This window comes from Capronia epimyces (assembly GCF_000585565.1).
Source record: "Capronia epimyces CBS 606.96 chromosome Unknown aczIQ-supercont1.1, whole genome shotgun sequence".
NCBI lineage: Eukaryota > Fungi > Ascomycota > Eurotiomycetes > Chaetothyriales > Herpotrichiellaceae > Capronia > Capronia epimyces.
The window spans coordinates 624,777-652,574 of NW_006912904.1; the positions used below are offsets into that span (position 1 = coordinate 624,777).

Sequence of the window (27,798 nt, forward strand, 5' to 3'; positions counted from 1 at the left end):
CACCTTTATCGATAAACTCGAACTTTGAACTTGACTTCAGGTGCCCCTCTGCCTCTCTGCACAGATACCTATGGGAGTCGCAACACAGCACAGCCTCCAACCACCTTCCTGTCCTTCCTGCCATCGCTGCCCTCCCGAGCACGACCTTTTCACTCAACGTTGTTTCTACCAACTTCCATACCTGACAACGACATTACATGACCGTCTTTGCATCCGGATATGAGGACTCAAGGTACTCATTAGACCGAGACTGTGGGTTCGGGCGAGATCTGATACACCAGCAAGAATGGCTCAGGGCCCGCCTTCTTTCAGCCGGAAGTCCTCCACACCATGGGACAGGCTGCGACCTGTAAAGCAGGATCCTCTGGAAAGCATGGGGTTCATCTCCAAAGGCGACAATAGGTCAGCGGGTGCAGCAGGATTCCCTCAATCCGTCTAACCATTGCTACAGGCTTCTGGACCCCAAAGCACAGGAGAACTTTTACAACAAGATTGTCGCTCGATACATGCAGTTTTGCACACGGCATTCCAAAGACCTCGATAATGCTTTCGCTTCACTCTCACTGGACGAGGGCCGATTGGCCTCGCCGGATCCGGGCAGAGCCTCCCCAGCGATTGCAACCGGGCAGAACCGTCCTCCTCCTTCACAGGGACCGTCGCCGACAGGTGTGACTGCCTCTCAAACTGGTCAACCAGTTAGCATGCCAACCTCATCTCCATCAGCCGAGCTGTCTACAATTCTCCTGGCTCTGCGAAAGCTGCGAGAAGGGTTACTTGCCAGCTCAGCGACAGCACCCTCGCCAGTCTTTTCTCAGCGCGTCCATGTGTTCAACATCAGAGCAGCAATCCTTGCCCTGCATCCACCGGGATATCATGCTTCGCTTTCGCATCTGCTGTTTGTTCTGCACACTCCCGCAGGTCCCCTTCCACGATCCGAACTGGTCGAGATGACAACTTATCTCATCCTCGACACCGCTCTTCGGCAGAATGACTTGTCGAAGGCCTACGCTCTCCGGTACCACAGCCGGGTGAAATTTGGATACAAGAGCAGGGCTGTTGATAGTATCTTAAGATCTGTTGTCATGGGCGACTGGGTCACATTTTGGCACGTGCGGCAGAAAGTCGACGGCTACATTCGAGCGCTGCTTCACTGGTACATCGAGACCCAGCGCAAACTGGCCCTCAAAGCCATCAGCCGCGCGTACTACACCTGCGACATCAACTGGATCATCCAGAGCGCCACAGGAGGGGACCTTAGCTGGGAAGAACTGGTCCAAGCAGAAGACGTTGGCTGGGTGCGTGAGGGTGACAAGGCCATCATCCGAAAGCCGAAGTCCAAGCCCGCCAATTGATGGCGATGACGAAACTCGATCAGGGCGAGATGCCCGTGCTCCGGATCCTGGGATCTCGGGAGGCGCAGAACAGAGCGCAGAGCACAGAGCTAGAAGGAACAGGATCCCGGTCTGGAACGCCGGGAGGACGTTGGAGGGTTCCGTGCTGGTGCAGTTTCAAACCTTGGGCATGTTGTGTTGTGCATGTGCGGAGCCCAGCCACTCGTGTGGCGCCTCCAGCCACGCCGGTGCAGCCAATCGCATGCGGGAATTCCTGGTGGCGGCCGTGTCTTGGCGCCGGGCGTAGTCCAGTGAGTCCACTGCGCTGCACCTGCGCTCCCCAACCTCGCTGCTTTCACTTCTACACCTTGCAGCCGGCGTGCAAACAGCGCCGCACATGCCCTGCAAGCCTCATGTCCAGATGGCCAGCCTTTGTATTTCTACTCGGACATGGATAGGTACATGTTCGAGCCCTTTCTCTTGTTCTTCCTGTTTCTCCGTCTTGCTACCTGATCTCAGATAACACAAAACATTGAATAGCTGAATTAAACAAGAGTCATTATCATTGTTCGAATCCTACGCTTCTGAATTGAGGCGGCCAGACATCCACATCCTTGCATCTTCCCTTCACAATGAAAACGAGTCCTGTCTCCAGCGCACTCTCGCTCTCCTCTCTCCTGCTCCTCGCCAACGCTTGGCCTCTGATCCCTAACATACTTGAGCGAAGGTCGCCTGCCTCCTACTCGGTTGTTGCGGTGGATGGTGGAAATACAGGAGGATATCTCACGCCGGCAACCACTGTTACCGATGCTATCACACACACAGAGACCATTTTGGCAACGCAGTTGTCCACGCTTGTGGTGACCGAATCGGAAACGCCCACCACGATTGTGCTCACTGTCACATCTTCATCGCCCACCACCATCACCGACTATTTGCCGGGCCCGGTCACCACAGAAGTTGTGACGGCGACACCTGCGTCGTCTCCGCAACCAAGTCTGCCGACCCTGCCCAGCAGTAGCTCTGATGTACCTTCATCTCCTGCGTGGAGCAGTCCAATCATCCCGACACTGGCCCCGGCACCGGCCTCAGCAACGGAGCAGCCAGTGACGCCGGTGACGGAAACCACGACACCGATACCATCGTCAACGACCGAAACAACAACGATGACGACGACGACGGCTGAAACGAGTTCCACGACCACGACCACGACCAGCACCACCACCACCACGACGACTACAACATCATCAAGCACCGACACCACTACGACAGCACCGGCGACAGAGACTATCGCAGAAGCGACTGTCACAATCACACAGCCACTTCCCTCGACACGGCCGTACGATGATGGCATGTGGCATACATACTACTATTACACCGTCGAGTCGTCGAGCCCGTCCACCTTGAGCCCCACCAGTAGTGCGAGTCTCAGCTCTAGCACCAGCACCAGCACCAGCTCCAGCACAAGCACAACTACCACCACCTCGAGTCTATATACGTCATCTACGACTCTAGAGGTGAGTCCCATTCCCGCTAGCACGACGACGAGCCAGGTAGCATGGGACACTGCCAGCGTGGACAGCTGGACTACTTCAACATCAGAAGTGAGTACAACCACTTCTCCTGGAACACTGGAGACCGGGGCCAGTACTACCGGAACGCAAAGCTCTTGATGGTGGAATGAATGCCTTATGAGCCAATGATTTGCTGAGGTCTTCGCAACCTCTTTTACCTTCAATCCACGATTCTGGATTTGTATTATTTTCCGTCTGGATTTAGCAGCGTCGGGGTTAAAAACGGACTCGGTCTATCGATGGGAAAACAAAAATGGGATTGGAATCTTGGCTTTGAGCAAGGAGCTGGTGGTGGGAAATATCCCGAATTACTTGTCGGTTATTAGATAGGTACATACATAATAGGAACTGGCGCAGAGTGGCCGGTTCCTGGTCACGAATCAATGTTACGATACGAGTTAAACACTGCACAGCTCAGCTTATTTTCTTTGTACTTCGTAAGGAGAGAGAAATTCGATGCACTACCGCTCCCACCTGAGGTTGGCCTCGGTGACAAGTACTATCCGTACGAGTACATGTATCTGTCCTCCGTATGTACTCGGTGTACGGAGTATCCGTGGCAATCAATACCTGGTCTGCCGTTGGCCACGACCAAGGACGTCGTCGCCGTTGCCATCGCTGCCGCCGCCTCCATGACCGATAAGGAGGTCGGCCAATGGCTCAATCGTGCGTCGAGGGCCAAGACTAGAGTCGGCCTCCATCACCATGACGTTGGAGGTCATCATGTTGGGGGTGGCACCGTTGAAGCTAAAGCTGCATCTGACCAGCAGCAGAACCAGATGTGTGTGGGTGTGGGTGTGGGTGTGGGTGTGGGTGGATTTGCATTGGCTCAGCCTCAGCCTGGAATTGTTGAGTGGGTTCAAGTGAGCATGAGCACCGAGAATCAGAATCAGAATCAGAATCAGAGTCAGAGTCAGAGCCAGAACTAGTACCATCCGCACGAAAAGACTCGCTTCTTGGCCGGCCAGCAACTCCTGAAATGAATGAACAGACGTTTCTCGACGAATAGTCGAAAGCTTGCACACATAAATACTAAGCACTCTTGGGATCCTGGAGAGGAGAAGTCGACCGCTACGGCCTAGATAGATAGATAGAGCTGGAGGCTCAAACTGAAGGCAATGACGGCTGGCACCTATCTACAGTCTACAGTCTAGTCTGATGAATTATAGAGATGAAATGAATTGTATGATGAGAGATGAGATCGAGGCTAACTCTGACATTGACCAATACCAACATTGACTGACCTACCAGTAACACTAACACTACCACTACTACTTACACCAGCCTAACATAACAGTAATATTAGGTGACTCGGTTCGTCAGCAGTTCCTTATGTGTAGTGGGACTTCAGTGGGCTGGGTCTCATGCATGGTCTTGTGCATTCTCACTCCCACTCCCTCGCTCTCTTCTATTCCACGCCAGGAGACAATTCAACACGTCGCCAGCCTCGGGGCCGACATGACGCCGAGAACGGGCCGTGTCCAAAACACCGACGCCGGCGTCGTCGGCGACATGTAGGCTGGCGCCGGCCTCGAGCAGCGCGCGGACGTTGTCGACGCAGCCCAGCTCGACGGCGAGGTGGAGGGCCGTCTTGCCGCCCAGGTCCGGGCCGGTGCGGCGGTCTAGCTGGTCGCGGCGGCGATAGCGCCTCAGCAGCTTGCGCATCATGTACGCGTTGGTGTCGAAGTCGTAGTCGGCCCGCTGCAGCGGCTCGCCGGCCACGGTGGACAGATGCCGGAAGCCAAGTGCCGCGCGATGCAGGGCCGTCATGCAGCAGCGGGCCGTGGGCGCGACCACGAAGCTCGGCTCGACAAAGCCGGCTCGGCCCACGCCCTCGAGAAGATAGTCCAGCTTCTGCGATGATGACCGCGCGTTCAGCGCTATCAGGTGGCCCAGCGGTGTCAGCGCCTGTGCGCTCACCAGGAACGAGGCCGAATGGCTGACGGCGTCTATGTCGGCGCCGAGGAGGAGCAATGTGTTTGCGAGTCGGAACGCGTTTTGCCGGATCGCCACGAGGAACGGCGTCTCGTGACGTCGCACCGCTGCCGGCCTGGTGCCTTCCCTTTGCTGGCCAGTGTCTGATTGCTCTTTGGGCGGATCTTCAACCATCACTAGACCTGGATACTCTCCCTTCTCCTCTCCGTCCACAGGGACTCCCAGATCGACAAGTTTGATGGCCAGCGAAACATCGTCGTCGTGTCCTTCGTCGGCAAAGACGTGCAGGGCCGTGAAAGACTGATCCGATTCGTTGAGAGGGCTCCGTGCCAGGTCGCGCGGGTTGGCGCCGTGGCGAAGAAGCCGGTAGAACATCTCGCGCCGGTTCCAGCGCACGGCTGCGTGGATCGGCGTGTGTGAGAGCGTGCCACAGGGCGTGTTGACCTCGGCGGAGCACCAGCCCGTCTCAAGCATGTATTCGACCACGTCGTCGTGCGCGCCATCGACGGCGTGATACAGCCGCGTCCGGTTGGCACCACCGAAGTTGGGCGCGCAGGATATCAGGTCCGTCTTCTCCCGGAGCAAGTCTAAAGTGCGATGCAACCGCTGCTGCCACTGCGAGCCGTGGCGCATCATCATCGAGAAGCGGTCGGCGGACCCGATGGCTTTGCCGATCAAGGGGCCATAGAAGAGCGCTTGCCGGGGGTCGTCTTTGTGGTCACTGCTGGACGCGGCGTGTCGTCGCTCCAGTTCGCAAATCATCGCCTCCAAGCAGGTGTCGTGGTGGAAATACGCCGCCCACATGATCGGAGACTGCCGACTGGCGCTCAGATGGTGATGAGGGTCCGCCCCGTGATCCAGCAGCCACTGCACAATCACCGGCCGGTCGTGATGCACGGCCCAGCTCAGGGGCGTGCCGGGGAGCAGGACGTCGACATCGATGGAGGCAGGGAACAGCGAGTGTGCCACATTCTCAGTCGTCTCGGCGGCAATGCGGCCTCCGCATGACAGGAGATCCTTCCCCAGGGGCGCGATGATTTCATCCCCGAATGACACGAGCCAGTGCAGAGGAGACTCTCCATTCTTTGCTGCGATGGAGGCGTCGGCATGGTATGTTTGCAACAGCATCGCCGTCATGGGGCCCTGTGCCGATCGACAGGAGCACAGCAGAGCGGTCTCGCCCTGCGCGTTGACCGTGTTGGGGTCCATCTTGTACGTGTCGATCAAGAGCCTGACCGTGGCGACCCCCCCGCAGCTTGCGGCTATGTGCAAGAGTTTGTCTCCGCGCTTGTTTGCAACCAATGTCTCCGGATGCGGATGGTCCTGCTGGCCCAGAAACTCGGACATGAACTTGGCGTCCATGATCTTGGGCTGCGTGAGGCCATATAACAGGTTCTCGGGCCAGAACCACGGGGCGCCGACGCCGCCAAACCCCAAGCTGAGGCGGGTGTGGATGGTCTGGGCTCTCGAGGCATCCACCGTCCGCAAGTCCTCGAGCGCCTTTCGAGAGCCGTTGTGTGCCATGGCCGTGAGATGCTGCGTGACCAGGGACAGGTCCATCTCGACGCCGCATGCCTGGCAGATTCGGTAGAGATAGGCTCGACTGACCTGGTGTCCTTGGGCCGCGGCAGCCCTCAGTTTGCTGCATGCTTCTTCCACGTCTTTCCCACACCCGTATCCGTTGATCAAGCACGCGGTGGAGCCGAAAAGCATCACTACATCGTCGGATGCCATATTTCGGAACAAGAGGTTTTGGATCGCCGGCCGACTGATGCGCACAGCTTGCCACGACACCATTCGCGTCTAGACACATGGTTAGCACGAATCGATAGCGGATGGTCTAGGTCTTGAATTTCAGGCTGCCCTATTCACCTTGAATCCCTTTGCCGACCACATCTGACGGAGCTTCGGAATCTCGGACGACGACTCGACCGGTCTATATTGTCTTAGAAGCAGCCACCGAAGGGAGCGGTCTCACACGGGGCTTACCGGGGACGAGGCGGTAACGGGGACTCGCTCAGAGTTAATGTAATTGTTCGGTCGGAAGTATTGGTCACCTGGTATATAGTTCCACCTTGGGGCTTTCCCGCCACAATCGGGCCTGGTGTATGTTCGTCCTGTGGCATCACGTACAGAGAGTCCTGGGGAGAAGTAGGACCAGGATCAGGACCAGGAGCTGAAGGACCATCGGATCTGGGCCCCTCTTCGAGTGGTCTGTCCAATATGCTCCGGAGAAGCTCTGTGATGGCATCGAGATCTCGACTAAGCGGGCTTTTGGTCAGTGATTTGTCGAAAATCGAGTTCAAGACCGAAAAGAAGGAGCCGGTCCGGACCTTGGGAGACTCAGCGGGGCCAAGTTGAGGGAAGTCCATGTCTCCTGCGACCTCCCCGTCATCAAGATCACGGGAAACCGGTTCAACCTCAACCAGCGAGGTCGCCAAAGCCCGCAACTCTGCTGTACAATCTCGCAGTCTGATTTGATGGATCCATTCCCGCAACCACGAGTGAACTCGACTCCGGACAATCAGTTCGTCGTTCTGCTTCCATTCTTCCACGGCAGCCAAGTAATCTCTCCGTCCTCCTCCCGGCCAGAGGGTATGTCTGAAGTGGTCTTCACCATTCATGGCCACAACCCAGGCCAAGAGCCCCAGGCTGTAGATGTCAGACTTGGGCGCATCTTGCACAGGAACAGGATGTTTGGTTTCGGGGGCTTTCCAGGGGTCGGTCCCGGAAATCCAGAGGGATCCCGTCTCGGCAGGGCCCACGAATGAATAACCGAAATCCGCCAGTTTGGCCACGTAGCGACAACGACCACGCTCATGGGGCTGGGGCTCCGGATTGGTAAACACCAGCACATTGTCGGCCTTGAGGTCGCCGTGGACCAGATAACAGTGGTGCAGTGCCTGCAGGCCGAGAGTGATGTCCAGGCAGAGACGCGCTTTGACGTCGTCTTCCAGGATCGCGTGTTCCAACACATCGGCGAGAGACCCGTGCTCGGCATATTCAAGCACGAGAACTGGCAGTCTCAGCTCAGGGGTCAGTGGATTGGATCCCCATGCCAATCCCAGAATCTCGACGATATTTGCATGCTCCAACAACGGCGGGTGGAGCAGGCTGTGCAGCTCAGTGAGGAAGTTGATGGCCGCCCGTCGATGTGTGGGACTGGGCTCTCCGTTGCTCTCGAAGCGGATGTTGGCCACCTTGTACACCACGTATCGGGGTCGAGGAGGCCTGTGGGCCAGCGTTTGGACGGTAAAGGTGGTCGTTTTGGTCACTTGCTGCACCGGTTTGGTGGCCTGCGACACCGCCTGCCGGCTCACGGCGAAGGTTGCGCCCGCTCCCAGCGGCTTGGACGAGTCCACCGCATCGGGACTTAGGTATGTAAGAGGCAGGTCGGACTGGATCAAGTAGTGGATGTCCCTTGCGGCGAACAAAAAATCAAACAGGTGAGGAACGTAGAGATCCTTCTTGGGCAGATCTGATTCGCCGTCGCCTAAACCTAAGCCTGCGCTCAGGCTTGATTCTGACCAGCGTGAGAAGGCTCGGTCCGAGGCGTCAGAGCGTGGGGAGCTTTCAGACATCTTAGGTTGAGGTTGTGAGGTGTGCAAGAGTTTGGTGTTCTAGGAACAGTGCCGTGTCCATGTATGTCCATTCCATTCCAATTTCCTGTCGCGTGTGACGACGTGTCGTTTCTTTGTGTAGTGTAGTGCGACTTCTTCAAGCCACCTTCATGCAGGTCTCAGCCGCAAAGTGGTGGGTGGGAAAAGGGAAAAGGAGGGGCAAAATATCGCTGCCCCGCCCGGGCACCTGAGGCGTGTGAGATACAAAACGTCTCACCTGGCAGCCAGCTGTTGTCGAGGTGGATGAGGCAAGACACCCCCCTCCCCCCTGAGGCACAGTGCTGGTCCATCGGAGTGCTGAGCTCCTCTGCAGATGGCTGAGCTGGGCACCGCCATGGGGGCAGCGTCTTTCGCCTTCGACCTCCTCGGCAAATGTGTCCAAGGCTTCATCCTCGTCCGGACCGCGCAGAAGATCGGCAAGGACGGGCTGTCTCTCCTTCGCATGCTGGATATTGAGGAGATTCGGCTCACCACATGGGCTCGCCGAGCACGTCTCCTGGACTCTGGATATTTGGATGAGAGGCTCAATGCGGTGCTGGTCGAAAAGGCCCTCACCCAGCTCTTCTTTTGCCTGTCAGATACCAACAAGTTGAAAGAGAGATATGGTCTTCAGCTGGTCCAGACTCCGCCGGACTTGTCCTCTCCTGACCCATCCTCCCTCGCGCAAGCCATGTCCCTCTCCGCCCTCGCCGTCGCAGATTCGCGGGAGCCTCCCAGTTTGCCCATTTCGGACGAGCTACGGGCGGAGATCTTGCTGAAGGCGGGAATCATCAAGGACAAGAACGCGTTTCCAAAGCGGCTCTTTTGGGCTGCCTGGGACAAAACAAAGTTCCGCGAGTTCATTGGCCAGGTCCATCATCTTATCCAAACACTCTGGCGTACGCTGGACGACGCTAGACTGGAGGCCCTGTCGAGGGATGTCAATCAATCTGTTTCTCACCTCGTACGACTCGAAGAAAAGGTCGATCAGCTTTTCGCCATCGCTTCCGCCGTCGGCTTCCTCTCAGGCGACGGCCGGCTAAGTCCCAATCAAGGCAGCGAAGACTCCGCCGAATCTGCCCTGGGGGCTGCAGCTCATCTCAAAGCCGACAGAAACAGAATCCGGCATGATCAAGCTGATGCAGATGCAACCGACAGTGTTGCCTTCCATCTATCTTCCCAGTCCGGTCCACCGGTCGAGACCTTTTCCAGGACAGAGCTGCTCGCGGAACAAAAGATCGCGGGCAACCCAAGACTTGTCACAGCCAAGTTTCGACACTCTGACGTGGTGGTGGAGTGGAAGGTCCTGTACAAGGAGTCCAAAGGGAAAATCCTGCCACGAGTCCGGAGCCTGGCGTACCTTCTCAGCACCACGCAACATCCGGCCTTCCGCATTCCTAAATGCATTGGGTTGGTCGAAGAGGAGGCTCAGATCGGGTTGATCTTTGAGAGGCCAGCCGGGTCGAAGGATTCCATTTACAGTCCAAAGCCCCTGCTGGAATGCTTCAACAAGCGATATCCCTTACCGAGCGCATCGGTCCGCCTCCAGCTGGCCCTGAAAGTAATCCAGGTCTTCCAACTGCTCCACGTGGCGGGATGGTGGCACAAGGATCTGCGGTCGGAGAACATTGCATTTTTTCCACGCTGTGATGATACGGCTTTGATATCAGATCCGTCCGCATTCGAAGCTCTACTATTGCATCCCATGCTGATGGGCTTCTCGTTTGCCAGAGAGGCAAGCCCTTCGGCAATCTCTGAGCAGCCCTCAGATGAAGTCAGTCATGACATATATCGTCATCCAGAAGCGCTCGGACAACCATCTAAAAGCTTTGATGAGGATAAGGACAATTACGCGCTTGGGATGGTCCTGGTCGAGATTGCCGAATGGCGTTCGCTCCGCTCCATCCTCAGAGCTGACAAGGTAATTAACTTTGACCGGGACGTGTCGTTCGACCAACTGTCAACGATACAATCCTTCATGTTGCAGGAGGGAAAGGATTCGATCGCGCAGCGCGTGGCATTCAGACTGGGTCGTTCGTATCTCAAACTGGTCATGCTATGTCTGAGAGCTCCCTCAGCATTCGCGCCAGGCCACCTTGAACAGCAAAGCAGCGCGTCCAGACAAAAAATGTTTGAGGAGGCGGTGAGGGAACTCGAGGAGTGCAGATTGTGAGACAGCTCTCAGGTGTCGACCATCTGCCAAGTCGTACGAAGCAGTGACATGGCAGAGAAGAGGCTTGGACACTAAACAAACATCGTCTCTGATTGAGCACCGTGTCGAAACATTGTATCTTGGCATCCCATCAGTGGTACAAACTGTTGGTCTGATATCCGAACGTCTGTCTTAGCCTTGACGCGACGGATAGATGGATGATGAAAAAGATGTGGACGAGAGTGCATCACTTGGTCACCCAGGAACCATATAAACTAGTATTGTTTCTCGAGCCAGTGCTTTCTGAGCCAGTAGAGGGAGTCGGGTCGCTGTTCCATTGTTGGTTGCCTTGGGGTCATCGAAATGCATGCTGGAGGCATCGACCACTCTGAAGTCTTGTTGAGTCATTTTCTATCTGCTGGAGTTCGCTCGAGTTCATACCAGAGACAGACACGCCGTCATCAAGCGCACGTTGAGGGTAGAGACACCGTTTCTGGGGTCTGTGGGGACTCGGAGGGAGTTGTAGCCGTAGACGCTTGAGCTGCTGGTAGACAAGCGCAATCGGCTATATTGCAGTGGAAGCGGCTGACAAGTGCTCACAACTCATAGTCGACCCGCCTAGGCAATGAAGCTGGCACATAAGCGTGATCGGCATTCATGCAGAAAGTCCCAAGCCGAAATCGCCTATATCATTCAGTCATAACCAGCTTAGCCGCTGGTGTTTCTCAGCAAGGAATGGATGAATGACCCACAGGAGAAGTTTCTCGGCTGCTTACCGGTCCAAAGACAATTCCACGATCGAAATCAGTTCGAAATGCCTTCGCCCACGAAAGATGAGCTCCGCATATACACCCCTACCGGGATGCTTGGTTATGGGTATAGCCATCAACTGTTCTATTCTGCATTAGAAGACGGCATTGATGCGATCATCTGCGACTCTGGGTCAACGGACAGCGGACCTTCCAAGCTTGCCCTCGGCTCCATGTCCTGCCCCAGAGACGCCTACATCCACGACTTGGAACCGATCATCGATGCAGCCAACTCGCACCGGACGCCGGTGTTGATTGGAAGTGCCGGTGGTGACGGATCGAACGCGCACGTCGATGTCTTTGTCGACATTATTGAGAATATCATCCAAAGGCACGGATACCGGTCGATGAAGATCATCAAGATATATTCCGAGATCGACAAGGACCTGGTGAAGAGTCAACTCGGGGCAGGAACAATAACTCCGTGTGGCACTGCAGTGCCGGCCCTTCAAACCAAGGATATAGAGGATGCATCACTGATCGTTGCCCAAATGGGGTTGGAGCCATATCTGAAGGCAATGGAGGAGCACCCCGACTTCGACATCATCATCGGAGGGCGCACCTATGATCCCTCTCCGTATGCCGCCTTCTGTTTGTATCACGGTTTCAACGACCTAGGGCTGGCCTATCACATGGGGAAAATCCTTGAGTGCGGTGCGATTTGTGCAGTGCCCAAGAGTCGAGAAGCGCTGGCGGTCGTTCGTCGAGATCATTTCGATGTTGTGCCCTCGAATCCAAACGCTCGGTGCACTCCTGTCTCAGTCGCTGCTCATACGCTCTATGAAAAGACCCGACCCGATATCCTGGTTGGCCCCGGCGGGACTTTGAGCCTTCAAGACACGACATATGAAGGGCTCCAAGATAACAGAACCGTCCGCGTGCGTGGGGCCAAGTTCATTCCGGTACCAGACGGCCAGTATACCGTCAAACTTGAGGCGGCACGTACGGCGGGCTACCACAGCACCTTCTTTGGTGGTTTCGCCGACCCGATCCTCATTTCGCAGATTGACGACGTTGTTGCAAGGATTCGAAGTCATGTTGCATCGGTATGCAAGTTTGATTATGATCTCAAGCTGATCACATACGGCAGTGGTGACAACATCAGCATGTTTGCAGAAGCTCGTCGGGCCGATGGCTCTCCACAATCTGTGGCCATCACAGGGGAAGCACGAGCTGACACCCAAGACAAGGCAACACATGTCATCAACGCCGCCCGTATTGCCTGTATGCACATCCCATACCAGGGCCAAGTGGCAACTTCTGGAAACTTTGCTATGTCGTGTGCCCCTTTCGACATTCCCATGGGCAAAGTATGCGAGTTTTGCATCTACCATTTGATGCCGGTGGCGGATCCGGTAGAGCTGTTTCCCCGCCAGCTTGTCAAGGTACAGGGATCCACGCAGACTGGTATCCGGCCGAGGGCGCCGCTGGCAGTGTCCACCGACAAGGACCATTCAAAGGCGAATAGCACTTCAACCAGCACACCAGCCAAGGTTGTTCTGACCCCACGACCTCCTCCGGGATATCATTATTTAGGAGAATTGGCATCTGTAATCCGCTCAAAGAATGCTGGTCCGTATGAGCTGACCTTCGATGTGATGTTTGGGTCTCCTGAAAACTACTCAAAGGTAAAGTCGTCTAATGTCCTCACCAAGTCAACCATTGCAGATCTCTATCGAATCGACGAGGCCGAGGTAGTCGCTGCTCTGTGGTGGGATCCTGCAATGGCATTTAAGGCGACAGTCAAGAGGCCAATAATTTCCGGTGGATTTGGCGAAACTGATACTCATGGAAGCTGCCAACATACCAGACTTATGTATTTGCAGATTCAGGTGTCGGCTAAATAGCAAAATCTCTGAAAGGTGAAGGGTTGGTGTATATTGCGACCACCCCGGAATGTTGCTTGTGAGAAATCAAAGACCAAGAGAAGGTTCTTGTGGTGTGTATTAAAATTTCCCTATTCTTTTTCATCCACGCAATCTCGTTTCGTTTCCATCTGGGGACATACAGCAAAAAGATGATCATAAATCATGTCGAATTACCGAGTAGATCTTGCCAATCTGCGAATATGTCAAAACCCTGAGGGTCTGCAAACTCGTTCATCAGGCCAAAATCATCAAATGTCGGTGTGCGCATCTGCATGAAGTCATGGTCTCGAAGTTCGGTTGAGGGCTCAGCGGGGGATGCTGCGACACCATGCCTTTGTTCTCTCAGTGCAGATACCATACTTCGGGAGCCCGAATAGAGACGTTTGGCGCGCCAGATAGTATTGTATAGCATATTGAGGGACATCCGAGATTCGATTGGTGGCCTGAGAAAGGACGTATTGGCATGCTTATGCTGTAGCTCGGGCCACAGGATGCCGGTGGAGGACCCAATTTCGACATAATCAAGGAGATTGGAGACATGGGTTGACATGCGCGAGTAGTGGTCTTTGTTGAATAACGACCAAGATTGAATAAGACTGTTACCTGCTCGGCATGCCTCCACCAGTGAAGTCCGCTGGCCACTCTCTGAGTGCTCAGACATGCCTATGGCTGCGACCCCAAGACTAGCTGCATAAATGATGCATTGTTTGATGAAAGCAGGCCACACCTTGCTCTGACCTTGGTCATCATGCTGGGCAAGGAGTAATAAATCGACGATCACCTGCATGGCTTTGGCCACGAATTCCTCTTTCTCGATGTCCGGGGCGGTGGCCTCGTGCGAAGGAGTGCTGGCACTGTAACTGTTCAATGCGAAGGAATAAAGATGCAGTTGTGACGACAAGAAGAAGATCCTGTCTTGCTTTGACATTGTGTTTTCCAGCACTTTTCGGATGGATTGAAAGTCGCGGTCGAAGAGTTGCAACAGTCTCAAAGGCTGAGGCAAGAGTCCAGAAGGGATCGATACGTCGTCACCAAGGACCGAATTCGTCTTTTCGCTGAGGAAGGCAATGTGCAATAAGTTATGCAAAATCGGCGGCAGGTGTGATGACGATCCTTGTGCGATTTCTGACACAATAGAATGGTTCAACCTAACTATCGAAGGCACCCCTAATCTCATTGTAACTCTGGAATTTGGTTAGAACGCACAAAAGAGACTCAAAACTATGTACATACGTGTGGTTGATAATAAAGCAGCCATACCAAGCTTTTTGCCGGGCTTGTTCCAAAGTCTCGTCCAGGGTTGAAACATTGTATTCGAAGTCGGAGCGAAACGACGGTCGGTGCAGACCAATCTGATATGCTATGTTCGTTGCTAATGATGCATACATCGGAGAGGGATCGTTGACTGTCTGTGCATACGGGAAGGGCCATGCGCAGAGAAGCAGCAAAGCCTGCACGGCTTCTAAACCACGGCTCTGGTGGCTGTATAGATCACCGGCCAAGCGGCGGACCGGGTCAACCAGAGAATTAAACAGTGGCGACATCTGAGCCGAGCTCCCTGAAGCAATGGCAAGCATTGTCCAGAGTAACAATGTATTTGCGTTGTAATGAGCAAGAAAAGTTTCCTTCTTTGGGAGAATGGGGAATTGCGGGTCATAGATGGTGTAGTATCTGGTGGTCGGTCAATGAGATATCTTGTCGAGGGGGTGCCGAACGTTACTGATTGATCAAGGTAAGGATTTCACTGGGACCGACTTTGACCGTCTCCAGGATCTGCTCTGTGATGTAGGGATGTTCATGGGCCAGGCCGTTTGACAGGGTTCTCGGACTCAGCTCTTCAGATGGACCCAGGGCTGCTTCCTTGTACCGTTCCAACTCATCCCGCGTGCTTTGGAGCTGTCGTTCTAGGGCAAGAAGATGGCTATGTGGTACGAAGAGCTTGTTAGTAGACTGTAATCTCGATCGGCCTTTGTGTAAGACCTGGTTACCTCTTTTGAGAGATCCGGCGAAAGGCAGGGTCGATCGAGCAGTTCCGACCGGTCCTTGCACAACGTGTACAGGGCGAGGGAGACTGAGCGGCGGCATCACATTTGAGCTGGGAGACATGACTGTGTATTAGTGTTTCAGAGAGGTTCATTGGGAACGAGAGACCTTTCTCTTACCTTGAGCTGTCGGCAGGAGATACAAACAGTCCCCTTCCTCGTTCGTGAGCTGGGTTTCTGGATCGATGAGCGTAGAGCAGGAGCCATGGGTCACGGTGGACTTGTGAAATCAATGCACAGTGTGGAATTAGGATGTAATCGGGAGATAAAAACTGGGGGCTATTGTCATGTAACATGTACATCCAGTTCGAGTGCCTTGGCGCAATAGGGACATAATGTTACACGCTAAGAATGACTATACCCTATACGGTTCACTAAAGTCTGGTTCCGTACCCCCATCAAGTGACTTGATCAACCCTCATGGTCCATAGCCCATAGCCCCCGCTGCATAGGAACAGGGTTTTGGACTGTTCAGATCTAAACATGCTAGCATAAGTATTACTCATGTGGTCTTCGCTTGGGCCAGGCTGATTGTCGAGGCGTCGAAATCGTAGTAGACATAGGCGCTCCGCAAGAACGAGTCGCCGAAGAAGATGAGGCTATCTGCCTGCGGCTGGAACCCAAAAAGACAGGTGCCGGACCCACCAATATCCGGCACCGCGATCTGGGAAAAGGGAACCTGGATCGTAATGGCGGGGCCGGCGCCGAAGCCAAATGTGAAATAGCCCTCTGGCACTTGGCACGGGACAGTGTAGACTCCATTGTCAGCTTGGTGGACGCCAAAGAAGGACGCCAGTTCGTTGAAGATGTCAACCGGCAGAATCGCGGTGGTGGACCCGGTGTCCAAGATGACAGGAGATGATAGATCTGATTGTGTCAAGGCCGTCGTGGTGTCAGAGGCATCGGTTAGAGACAGAGACGTCCATGTGACCTGCAGGCGAGGTACGCTGTCGGAGTAGGGGACAATGGGCAAGGAGACGAGCTCGCCCGAGTATCTGGTTGAGTCGACGCCGCCGAAGATGATGGTGCCACTGGCAGCATCTTGGTCATCGAGATGAATGCTGTACGAGTGCGACGTTATCACGCCTTGCTTGTAGAGGTCATCCAGAAAACCGTTGTGCTTGACCTGGCTGGCTTCGGCTCCATCGAAACCAATGCCCAGGATGGACCAGTAGAGAGAATTCGTCTTGGTAGCCACGCCCAGGGTGACTCCAGTGACGGTCGCAGCGGCCACTGTGACCGTAACTGTGATGTAGTAACCCGTAACGGTGGTGTTGTCATAGTAAGATGTCGAAAAGTCTCCAAGATCATTCTCGTAGAAGCCGGTGCTTGATTGGGTTGGATCAACTGAGAATGAGAATCGAATTCAGTCACGGAAACGGAAACATTTCCCAACCCGAGGGCTGACGCCGGTCAACTTACACACTCCGCCCGAGCAAGCGGTGCAAGAGCTAGGGCCAAAGACCCAGACATCACTGCTGCCTGTGTCCACGGCAAGGCTGATACTCTGCGCGGGTGTTCCGATGTCGAGATCGATGAGATATTGGTAATCAGCGTTGGGCAGAGTCACCGGTAAGTCGCGGCGATGCACATCTCTTTGGGAGACGCTTTGCCTCATGGTTAAATGGAGGAGTCCATCTTCACGTGCCGCCAAAGATGAGGCCAATGGTGCTGAAAGAACAGGCCAGATGATGGACATCAAGGTCCACAGCAATAGCGTGCCTGCCATCATTCACCAAGGGTGTCGTGAATGGTGTCGAGAGAGGGCAGGATAGACAAGATGGCGAAAAGAAACATCTCATGGTGGCTCAAGTCAAGGACACTGCCGGTCCAAATACTCGAGCCCAATAGTACGAGCGGCCTGAAGCGAGGAATGTCCTCGACTCAACCTCAGCCACGGCATGATGTCTCACGCACTGACAGGGCTGTACCCAATATGGGCATCACCGACGGCGCCATCGACGGTCATTTTGACTGTCTCGATGGGCATATATCAGCCACCGGGGACGGGTTTGGTCAAGCATGGAAGCCATTGGGCTGGACACTTCACTTCCCGTAGTAGGCGAGTCTAGCGTATGCAGGTTATCATGTGGTGTGGTGTTGAGTTTTCAGCCCGATGGCAGTGCAGAGCGTGGTCAAGCTAAAGCTGTCCAGGGTCTGCAGGGTGCCCCATGTCTTCATGAAGCTTTGCCCGATGCTTGATCGTACTGTTAATGTTATGATGAGAAAGATGATGCTAATGACGATGACCAACCGTCGTAACCAGCATGAGGCTCAGGTTGATGCCATTCAAGCCGAGAGAGCCCCAGACATTCTCTCCAGGCAGACACAGGTCAGCGCCAGGGTTGGACATTGCGCATTCCTGGGGAGGCATCAATGAATCATGGTTAGACGCTGAAAGAGACTGACGTTCGCCAGGGACCGCGGCAGGAAGCGGTCCAACCATCGCTTAGAGAGCCAACCAAGACCAGCTGACAGAGGGAGGCATATTTGATGGCCTGGTCTGGCCTGCGCGGTACACATAATAGGTGCTGGCCAAAAGTGGAAAAAGGAAAGATGTGGGAGCTATATCTACTCGAGAACGGCTGAACGTCACCTTAGCCCTCCCTAGGCACTCCCTAGACACACCAGGGCCCAATCTAGGCCTAAGTCTCCTAAGCCTTTAAGCCTCTTAGCAATCGGCTACACCTGCCTCTCGACTGGGCATCTATCTCAGCCGGGCGTCAGGGCATCTGGCAGTTCACCGAAAAGAGTCGAGTCCGAGTACGGAGCACCTCGAGCTTGACGCTTTACGAACAGACAGGGTTCCAGTAGATACCAGGTAGTCCCCACATCCACAGGGGCTCCCTAGGCTGCGGTTTAGCGCCGTGGCGCCTGGCGCTGTCATTTCCCGGGGGTTCCCGAGGCTCCTTAGGCTTGCCGCCGCGGCAGACCTGCTTGTGCGGCTCAAGCCAAGACCCCCGGCACCTGCCCGGAACACCCGTTCGTCATTTGCCTTTCGAGACCACAGACAACACACGTACTGTCCTTCTGTCCACCACTTTGATCCATCTCTGCGATGCTTTCCCGAGTAAATCTACAGTGCATCCTCTGTACGGAGACTCTGTCGACGATTCATCCGGCCGTTCATTCGGCTATGAAATCCGCCTTCCTCCTGGTCCGATACTCTTGTCGGCGCTTACATTCGGACTAGTCGTCTCAAGATATGCAGTCTCACCTCCTAGCCGCCTATCCCCACATCTTTGGGGGCCAGAGGGCCATCGCACGGCGAGGCCTGGCTGGCATGCTCACATGGACGAATCTCGAAGGCAGCACTCTTATCTTTGTCCGTGACTCAAGCTCAGCGAGCAACGAGCAACGAGTCTGCTCAAGATTTGGGTGTCCACCACACCTACACCTCACATGCGCTATCTGAAACCAGGAGCCTGCGCCCGACCAGCTGCTAGTACTTGTCCTTGCGGCCTGGTAGAAGGAGACCAGAGACCAAGATGTACATAATACCCCACCAGACAATCTTGCCTTGACAATTCTCTTTCCCGTTCGCCTCGTCGCCTAAAGTGCAGGCCCTGAGCAGCTCTCACCGTGCAATCATGCCCACCCGCGCAGAAGCAAAAGAACATATCGATTCATTCTGGACGAGACGTCACATCGCCAGAGATGTCAGTGCCGTCGGTATCGAGAATGACATCAATCTTCGTGACCTTTCCAATGGACTGAAAATGTGGTCGCACATACCCTAACCCCAGAGACTCCTGCTAACCAAATTGCAGCCTTTCTGATGGCCTCTACGGTGATCTCACTCACTTTTTCTGGGAATTGCTCCAGAACGCGGATGACAGCAAATATCTTGCCACGCCTCGTGTCGACTTCGTCCTGACCAGCCATTCTCTGACTTACCAGACCAACGAAATCGGCTTCACCAGGGCTGATGTCGAGTCGCTGTGTGCGGTGGGCTACAGCTCAAAGGCTGGTCAGAATGACACGATTGGGGAAAAGGGCATTGGATTCAAGTCGATTTTCAAAATTGCAGATGTCGTCACAATTCACTCAGGTGTCTACTCTTTCCAACTAGATACACGACCTCCTCTTGGCAACGTCGGCATGGTTCTGCCCATTTGGCTTGACAAAACACCACAAGACTCCTCAAACACATCAATCGAGCTGCGTTTCAAGCCCGAAGTTGACGTGTTCAGGTTGCGCCAACATCTGGCCTCATTTGATTTCACCTTCCTACTGTTTACCCGAAATATCAAAGTGATCAATTTGAAGGTCTCAGTTGGACAGCCGTTTGAGAAGCTTGGACGGCTCCAAGACTTGGGACGTAATGGTAAAAGAATGGAGACAAGGATCGACGGCCGCCCTGATACGACGATGGACTATATCATATTTCAATACAGGTTCAAGGACATGCCTCCACGTCAACCTGGCGCCCAGGTTCAATCCGACAGCGATAGAACGACGATTGTGCTTGCTTTTCCACACCGCCATCACACACCGCTTGCCGAAGGCCAAAAGACCTATGCATACCTACCGGTGAATTCCTTTGGATTTAAGGTATGACCATTGCTGCTCTTGCGAAACGCTTTGATCCTAAGAGTGGCACAGTTTCTTATTCATGCTGATTTTGTCTTGACTGCCAATCGAAAAGGTATTGATAGCGACCGAGAATGGAATAAATCTCTCCAGAGCGGAATTGCCACGGCGCTCGGCCTTGCCTTTGAACAGTTGGCAACATCGGCACAATCTCAAATGAGGTTTGGTTGGCCCGAATATTTGGGCTCTCTGTGGTCTATTCACGACCCGTACATGAGAAAAATTGCTGATTCCACCATCCAACAACTGCGATCAAAGCTACTCGTTCGATCAGAGTTGCAAGACGGGGTTTTCCTGGTGCCTCAGGATTGTCTGACTGCATCAGATGAGTTTCGTGACGCCACTGGCGGACTTCTTATCACCGAGGGCACATACGCACAGCGGGTAAGATCGAATGCCTACTCTGACAACTCGGCAATGATCCTCCGTAAGCTAGGTGTCACTCCCTTCGACATCTCGCACTTCGTGGAGTTGCTGGATCAATACATATCAGCGCATATGGCAAGTTTCTCATCAAAGACAACGGAATGGCACTCCCGCGTCGCGAGACTGCTCTGCAATCATTTCTCGGTCAGACCATATCAGTCCTATTCACCCGTATTCGAGGCCTTCAAAGCTCTGCGGATCATCCCGCTGGATGACGGCTCATGGGCCTCTGGTGCTACTTGCGCAAATAAAAAGGTCCTTTTGGATCAAGGCCGCCGCATCGCCCTCCCCACTGGCCTCCAATTTTGCTTCGTCCAGGCGTCAGCTGCCGATGATCGCGACCGCAGACAGCTCTACCGACTGCTAGGCGTCAAACCATGTGATGAGACAGAGATATGCAAGATGATACTCGACTGCCATACAACAATGGTAGTTTGGCCATCTTTGAAAACCCTCATCTCGCATGCAGTGTACATCTTTCGCGCTCGCTATCAACCTCAATATGGCCAACCACTCCGCTTACGCCTCGTTGACTCCAATCTTACTTGTCGATACCGGGAAAGAGTCCATCTTCCTTTTGGGACACCAGGAAAATCTCTCAGACGGCTTTTTGCAGACGACTTTTCCGGTATCATTTGGCTACATCCAGACTACGAAGGGGGAGTAAAGGAAGGCGAGAGACAAAACTGGTCCCAATTCTTGTGCTCCGTAGAAGAAGTGTACCAGTTGCCTCCTCTTAATTCAGGTGGACGACTCTCTGGTGCAATGTGGCATATCCTGACGAGAAATGGATCCAAGGAATTTCTCTGGCTCCTGAAGTCGCAATATCGTTGGGGCTATGGTGATACGTTTGGAGGCCAAACACTTACAATGGATATCAGCAACATCGAGGTAAGCACCGATCAAGGCGTGCAGAAACTGTGCGAGACAACCTTGCCGTCGTTGTCGTCTGTCAGCCTGGGTCTTCTCCCTGTTCTACAGCTGGTTGATCCACAAGACACGGACTGGAGCTTTCTCCGCAAATTTGGAGTACAGACTGAGCTCTCGCCGGAATTTTTTGTGAAACAGCTCCGGGCTTTGAAAGCAAGCAATGACCAGGGACGAGTGATGGCGACGGCTAAAACTGTTTACAAAGCCATGGCAGCATATCCGGCCTTGGACAGCTCAAAATTGTGAGTTCAACGCTCCTATGGATGCAGTAGCTTCTGACAGCGATGAACCAGGGCGAGTTTCCGGACTGAAAATCTGATATGCGTGGCCCCCGGAGGGTGGTTTCGGCCAGAGGAGTGTGTCTGGAGGGCCTCATTTCCTTGCACGAAGGCGCCTGTTCTCTCCAAACTCTATCGCGGGTGCGAAACTCTTTTTCAGACCCTATTGAAGGTAAGGGACGCAGGGCTTGACGATTTAATCTCGGAGCTTGAAGACATGGAGTCAACACGACAGCTTGACCAAACCGGCCTTTTACGCCAGAATATGTTGCCTGCTCTGGACTCCTTCCTCGGCAAGGCCTCCATATCAACAAGTCAAAGACAACGATTGCTTCCGCTTCACATTTTCCCAGTTACTCAAGGTGAATGTAATGATGCTACCCAAGCGGCACGGTTGCTCCGAGCCGGAGATACGTTCTGGATTGCGGACTTGAACTTTCTACGATTAAAGTTTGAGGGATTCTTGCCATTACTTGATGTCACTGGAAACCTCTTCAAATCATCAATGCAGAATGTTTTTAGCAAGTTGTCGATTGACTCCAAGCGTTTGTCTCAGAGCGTCCGGAAAGAAGAGAGTCAGCCCAACCAAGGTGAGATATCCGAAGTGGCAGATGCTGCGCTTAGCAATAGGCTCCGAAGGCAGAGTCGATACATCATTGGGTAAGTTATTTGTCCTCTCCACGTCACAGATTCATGTCTGACAGAAGCAAGCATTGTGTGTCATGAAAACAAACCGAATCAGCGAGCCGACCAGGTGACAGCAATGCTTAGCAACATAAGGGCTTTTCGAGTTCCAGACATAACTATCAGGCGATACGTTCTTGATGCCAGCACGAAGAGGTATGGCCGCGACGAGAAGGGAGAGGTTCTGTTGCTGGACGCAGATGCAGAGCTCCATGTTAAAATCCGGCGAGACTCAGAGCTCATGGACATCATCGTCCCATTATCAGAACGCTTCGCAGAACGCTTTGATTTGGGAAACGCCAGTCGCGAACTTCTTGTGAAAGTCCTCACAACGGAGAAAGTGGAGCAATTCATTGAAGGACTCGAAAGAGCAGGTATCAAGACCGATCCGACCGCCGTCGTCGAAGTCGTGGCTGAAGACGACCCGGCCGAAGATTCCGATGACGTTACCCTTGCTGAAGATCCCAACGACAGCCTCGGATTGGCCTTCCAACAATTGCAGATCGGCAATGAGAGGAGTGGTAGTGGTGCGGACGAAGAATCCTGGGGATCACAACCCCGCGGGCCATCACAAAGGCCCAGCTCACAGAGACGACAATTACGAAATGAGGCAGCAGTCTCCTCCCCGTTCTCATTGAAAAGACGGTTGAACCAGGCTGCCTCCAGTGAGGCAAGATCCGATGGGATTGCCACAGACGGGGAGACTGCTCCAGACGAGTATATTGCGCGCTTGACCGCAAGCCTGAGTAAGGCAAAGCTGTCTGACACGACTCATGATGTCTTCCGCGACCGGCTTGCACCTCCCCATGCTCCTTCGGGAGCAGAGCCCAGCCAATCTTCAGTGCCCGTCTTCGGCATGGCTACCGGCTTCGAATTCACTTTCAACTCACCTTCTCCCCAGCCTCGGGTGACCAAGCCAGATGCCGACATGAGCAGTTCATTGGGGGCAAATACGTCGGCAACGTCGCGCGTCATTGTCGACAACTCGTCAGAGGCCCAGGCAGACTTGGACGCGCCACAATCCTCTCCGAACCATGTACACGGGGCATTGGAAACCCCAACCAAGGCGTTTCGACAGTCGAATCATCCCTGGTCGTCTGGACGGCGTCACAGGAGCAGCTATGGTGGAAGCAGCTTTGTCGCTCAGCAATCGCCTGAAGACATGCCACATGAGATTGGATTTGCGGGAGAACACCTGGTGAGTATTTCTGACTACCTATGGCACCAAACCAGCTTTCTAACCGACGTGAAAATCAGGTTTACAAGTTTCTGGAAGACAAGCTGTCACCACTTTTCACGCCCGAGAACTGGACCAGTCGAGCTCGAACTAAAGCCTTTCCAAATCCATTCAGCGATGACTTTCGCGAGAAGGACTTTGCCGATTTCACCTACGTCGACACCGACGGACGCATGCGCATGTATCTGAGCGAACACGTCCCGAACTTTGAGAGTCCCACTGGTCAGGGGAACATCACCTACCACTTGGAAGTCAAATCTAGCCTGGGCGGCCTGCACACGCCGGCCCTCTTGAGTAATAACCAGATCTCCATGGCGAAGAAATGGTCTGGGAGATTCTCCACCCCGGCCACCCAAACCGACGTGTACATCCTGGTGAGAGTCTACGGGCTCGGGTCGGATCCTCCTCAACCGCAGTTGTGTCTTTTCCCTGATCCTTGGAATCTTATCTGCCAGGATTCTCTGCTTATCGAAGGCGAAGCGGGGATTTATGTACGACCGAAAGTCGGGAATTAGATTGGGCAGAAGTAGCGGACGGCGCATTTATTTCTGGGAGAGTTAACATAAAGCCGACCTTCTACACTGTCTTGGAACGAAGCGGCCAGACAAGAGAGCATCCAATGTATCCATCGAAGCCTCCCGATGAAGAGTTCGAGCACATCAAACGGAGCATCCGTAGATACGTCAAATACGAGGCTGAGAATCCCTGGACGCGCATCGGCGGAGTCTGGACCCAGCCAGCCAAAGCACTTGCACATGGCAGAACTACTCAACATCGGGAGCCGGGCCGCTATTGCCACCCACGATTGAAGGACCGGTCAAAGCAAGGAGTCTGGAGTGCATAAGGTGTAAGACTGTCCGCTAACTACAAACCGCAACAGCCCCGAGGAGTAGCTTTAGCCACCCTGGCCAGCTTTGCTCTCTTTGACAGTGTACGGATACGGATACGGATACGGATGGCCTGGTTTGGTGCCAATCCTTCCTAATCGGCCTTCAGCCAGGCCCAGACTCAGCGCCACTCACTGGCTTTGACGACTCGAAGCACCATCCAGAATCCACACCGAACCGAACCGAACCGTCGTCCGTGGAGAGGAAGATGTGCGGGGCGCTCAGCTCTAGTGCTTGGGCTGACCAGGGTCGACGACTCAGCTCTCGCTAATATACATCGATACCGCGTCAAGCACTAGGTTAGGGTGTGGCATGCATCGCCACTGTTTGGGCAGCCCATTCGACCACCTCACCACCTCACCAGCTGGACTGTCGTGATTGATGAATGCACGGTTGGGAAGTCCTGGTCACTAGCACTGGAACAGCCCATCTTCGCTCGACTTCTTGCTCGACTTCTGCCTCTCCTAATTCCTGGCTGGACATCCCTCCACCACGACCTCGAGGGCTCCCTTGCGCTCTTTGTCGCTTAGAGCTGGTGTGGTGTGGTGTCTCTCTTGTGTATCCGTACTCCGTATTTGGCTTTGGTGGCGCTTTGCAAGGGCTGTGGTTCGAGCATATGAGAATATGGGCACTTGAAGTGGCTGGCTGGCGACGCGATTCCGATTCATGGCAGCACCCCCTGGTTCTGGTTCTGGTTCTCAGCCGCACTCTACGCCCGAAAAGGCCATGGGTTCGCAAAGTCGATCTGTCGAAGCAGGAAGAGAGAGGCATCGCCACTCATGCAATGAATGGTCGGTCCTGCTCTCCCGTCTCTTGTCGTCCCAGGCGGGGCTTAGGGGCTGCCAGCGTGTTCTTCGCATGCCGTGGTCTGGCCCGACTTAGTCTGCATGATTGGCTCCCAGAGGTACAGAGTAAGTCTGCATGACTCCCAGAGGTACTAATACTTGAGGCTCTGTGCAGAGCTGAAGCCACGATTCTAGAGGCGGCCTTCTTCTCTGCGCCGAGGTTCAAGACACCATTGGAAATACATACATTGAGGCTCTGTTCAAGATACCATTGGAAGGACACCCAGGTCAATCTCCTCTTCTAATTTTCCATGACTTTCACTTTCGAGGCTGGTTACAGCACATCGACTCGGATCTGTGCTTTCTAGGCTGGTTACAGTACATCGACTGACATCTGAGCATTCTGCCAGGGTCTTGAGGCTGAACGTACAAATTCATGGCGGCGTCGACACCAGAACCTCATCAAGCGGAAGGGAGAGCGGATCCTGACGCCCCTCTCGAAGGAAAGCATGAGATTGCGCAACCTGTGTCTTCGGTGCCTCCTGTGCCTCCTGTGCCGACCGTGATGAACGACCACGACCACGACCACGACCACGACCACGACCACGGCGACAACCACAACCACAACCACGACCAGGATGGCCAGGATAACCAGGAATCCTCTCCAGGCTACACCTCGCCGTCTCATAACCAGCGACTTAGCCGTAAGCCTGTCCCCCTGGCTCCCAAGTCGACTCACAAATATGCCTGTACCACGACATCACAACCTCTTTCCGATCGAGATCGAACAGCACCGTCGCCATCGGGAGACCATTCAGCCTCGTCGTCCCGAAATATCTATTGGGTCCTCCCTACAACTGCGGCTGCATTTTTCCTGCTCGGACTGGGCGTGGCAATAGGCCATCACTTCTTCCTCCAGTCGCTGAACGACCAACCCGTGTCCAACCAGGTCTGGAACAATCGATACTCACTGGCCATGGCATTCGTGGTCAAGTTCTCGCTGGGCGCTGCCATCTCGCTGGCGTATGCGCAGCGACTGTGGTTCACGCTGCAGCAGACCAAGCCTGGTGTCACGGTCAGGGCGATCGACGCCTTGTTCGCCGTGCAGGAGTCACTGATCAAGTTACTCACCTGGGACCTATGGCGATCGGCCTTCCTGGCCACGCTGATGGCGATTGTGGTCTGGCTGTTGCCCTTGGTCGCGGTGGTGTCCCCCACGGCACTGTCTGTGGGCTCACTGGCCCGCTCGACCAGGAACGTGGACTGCATCGTGCCGACGCTCAACATGGCGGACCAAAGCTGGCAAGATTTCGGCACCGCGCTGTCGCTGTCGACGGTCTCCTACACGGGGGTCAGCTACACGCCTTCCATGACAGCTCGACGAATCGTCGGAGCCACCAGCCAAAGTGGCCAGCAGCTAGGATGGGCGTCTCCATGCGGGCCCAACTGCACATACACGGTCGGCTTCGTCGCTCCGTCCATCCGATGCACGCGGGCGCAGAACATCGACGATCCCGAAGCGCCTTGGACGTTGTCGAGGCCGTCGTATGCCACAGGCTCTTACTGGTTTGCCGGGTATGGCAGTGGCTCGAATTACAGTTTCGCAGATGAACAGACCTTCTATGACCCAGTCTACTCTGCCGGACTGAACCAAAACACCAGCCAATTCTGGGCCGGGGTGAGCAACGTCTTCGCGGCCGTGGCGTCGCCGACCGAGTCGGTCGAGCAGGGGCTCGATGTACACGCCTACTTCTGCGACTTCATGAACACCTCGTACCGTGTGCAGGTGAAGTACGCCAGTGGCCAACAGACGAACCAAGTGCTACATCAGCCACGTCAATCGGCTGGACATATCCTCTCAGGCGTGGAACAACCAAGGACCCAGCCATGCCGGCCAGCCGGACGCCGAGGGGATCAGGGCGGACCTCAGTCCCGCCGAGCTGGATGTTGCGTCGCTGTACCAGCTCCTGATCACCATGATCAACGGCACCATCTATCGCGATCCAAGACAGACGCTGACCGACCAGACCACCCTGTCGCTGGTCCCGACCCTGGTCACCCACTACAACGGCAGCACGGCCTACGGCCAGGCCGAACTGGCCATCCCGCACCTCGAGATCGGCCCTCTCATCGAGGCTCTGTCGCACAACATCTCCATCTCGCTGCTCTCCGAGCCGCGGCTGCAGGTCACCAACACCACCACCACGGCCTGCGACGTCAGCCGAACGCTCACGGTGTGGAAGTATGAGCCCTGGCCGTTGGTCGCGGCCTATGCTTCCGCGGTAGGACTGACGCTGCTGTGTCTGGCGGTCGGCGCTCATGCATTGCTCGCCACGGGCTTTGCGAGAGACAAGGCCTTCTCGTCGGTCGTGCGCACTACTAGGACGCCTGAGCTGGATATCATGGCTTCTCCGGCCGACTCGGGTGCTTTGCCACTTGCCAAAGAGGTCGAAAGGCTGAGTTTGAAACTGGTGACTGGGGAGGCGGGTGGTGTGGTGTTTCATTTGGAGGAGAGGATGAGTTCGATGTAAAGTAGTAAGGAGGGATAAGTTCGGCGTGAAGTGGTGAAGAGGATGAGTTCGATTTGAGGTGTGTCACGGTTGACCCAAACTGTTACACCACGACAGTCACCAAAAAGGACGAAGTACCTAATTCGCTCGTCAATTAG

The 27,798-nt window shown here is 54.6% G+C and overlaps 10 protein-coding genes across 10 annotated transcripts; 7 read left to right on the top strand and 3 right to left on the bottom strand.

Annotated features, from left to right (window-relative positions):
- Nucleotides 1-286: 286 nt before the first annotated feature.
- A1O3_00241 (uncharacterized protein) lies at nt 287-1,352 on the top strand (the record flags this gene model as incomplete). Its single annotated transcript, XM_007730391.1, has 2 exons — nt 287-402; nt 452-1,352. 2 exons carry the CDS (start codon nt 287-289, stop codon nt 1,350-1,352), a joined length of 1,017 nt encoding a protein of 338 aa, XP_007728581.1.
- Nucleotides 1,353-1,963: 611 nt separating this feature from the next.
- A1O3_00242 (uncharacterized protein) lies at nt 1,964-3,004 on the top strand (the record flags this gene model as incomplete). The annotated part of the gene is made up of 1 exon (XM_007730392.1): nt 1,964-3,004. The coding sequence occupies one exon, from the start codon at nt 1,964-1,966 to the stop codon at nt 3,002-3,004; it is 1,041 nt and encodes a 346-aa protein (XP_007728582.1).
- A 1,263-nt stretch (nt 3,005-4,267) lies between these two features.
- Nucleotides 4,268-8,421, bottom strand: A1O3_00243 (serine/threonine protein kinase; the record flags this gene model as incomplete). Its single annotated transcript, XM_007730393.1, has 3 exons — nt 4,268-6,643; nt 6,713-6,776; nt 6,830-8,421. 3 exons carry the CDS (start codon nt 8,419-8,421, stop codon nt 4,268-4,270), a joined length of 4,032 nt encoding a protein of 1,343 aa, XP_007728583.1.
- Nucleotides 8,422-8,773: 352 nt separating this feature from the next.
- Nucleotides 8,774-10,612, top strand: A1O3_00244 (uncharacterized protein; the record flags this gene model as incomplete). The annotated part of the gene is made up of 1 exon (XM_007730394.1): nt 8,774-10,612. One exon carries the CDS (start codon nt 8,774-8,776, stop codon nt 10,610-10,612), a length of 1,839 nt encoding a protein of 612 aa, XP_007728584.1.
- Nucleotides 10,613-11,405: 793 nt separating this feature from the next.
- Nucleotides 11,406-13,247, top strand: A1O3_00245 (uncharacterized protein; the record flags this gene model as incomplete). The annotated part of the gene is made up of 1 exon (XM_007730395.1): nt 11,406-13,247. The coding sequence occupies one exon, from the start codon at nt 11,406-11,408 to the stop codon at nt 13,245-13,247; it is 1,842 nt and encodes a 613-aa protein (XP_007728585.1).
- A 181-nt stretch (nt 13,248-13,428) lies between these two features.
- Nucleotides 13,429-15,374, bottom strand: A1O3_00246 (uncharacterized protein; the record flags this gene model as incomplete). The annotated part of the gene is made up of 3 exons (XM_007730396.1): nt 13,429-14,452; nt 14,502-14,939; nt 14,989-15,374. 3 exons carry the CDS (start codon nt 15,372-15,374, stop codon nt 13,429-13,431), a joined length of 1,848 nt encoding a protein of 615 aa, XP_007728586.1.
- Nucleotides 15,375-15,812: 438 nt separating this feature from the next.
- On the bottom strand, nt 15,813-16,928 carry A1O3_00247 (uncharacterized protein; the record flags this gene model as incomplete). The annotated part of the gene is made up of 2 exons (XM_007730397.1): nt 15,813-16,657; nt 16,733-16,928. 2 exons carry the CDS (start codon nt 16,926-16,928, stop codon nt 15,813-15,815), a joined length of 1,041 nt encoding a protein of 346 aa, XP_007728587.1.
- Nucleotides 16,929-18,900: 1,972 nt separating this feature from the next.
- A1O3_00248 (uncharacterized protein) lies at nt 18,901-21,505 on the top strand (the record flags this gene model as incomplete). Its single annotated transcript, XM_007730398.1, has 3 exons — nt 18,901-19,031; nt 19,081-19,864; nt 19,916-21,505. 3 exons carry the CDS (start codon nt 18,901-18,903, stop codon nt 21,503-21,505), a joined length of 2,505 nt encoding a protein of 834 aa, XP_007728588.1.
- Nucleotides 21,506-22,300: 795 nt separating this feature from the next.
- Nucleotides 22,301-23,973, top strand: A1O3_00249 (uncharacterized protein; the record flags this gene model as incomplete). Its single annotated transcript, XM_007730399.1, has 2 exons — nt 22,301-23,419; nt 23,479-23,973. The coding sequence occupies 2 exons, from the start codon at nt 22,301-22,303 to the stop codon at nt 23,971-23,973; spliced, it is 1,614 nt and encodes a 537-aa protein (XP_007728589.1).
- Nucleotides 23,974-25,566: 1,593 nt separating this feature from the next.
- On the top strand, nt 25,567-27,661 carry A1O3_00250 (uncharacterized protein; the record flags this gene model as incomplete). The annotated part of the gene is made up of 2 exons (XM_007730400.1): nt 25,567-26,908; nt 26,931-27,661. 2 exons carry the CDS (start codon nt 25,567-25,569, stop codon nt 27,659-27,661), a joined length of 2,073 nt encoding a protein of 690 aa, XP_007728590.1.
- Between the last annotated feature and the right edge of the window lie 137 nt (nt 27,662-27,798).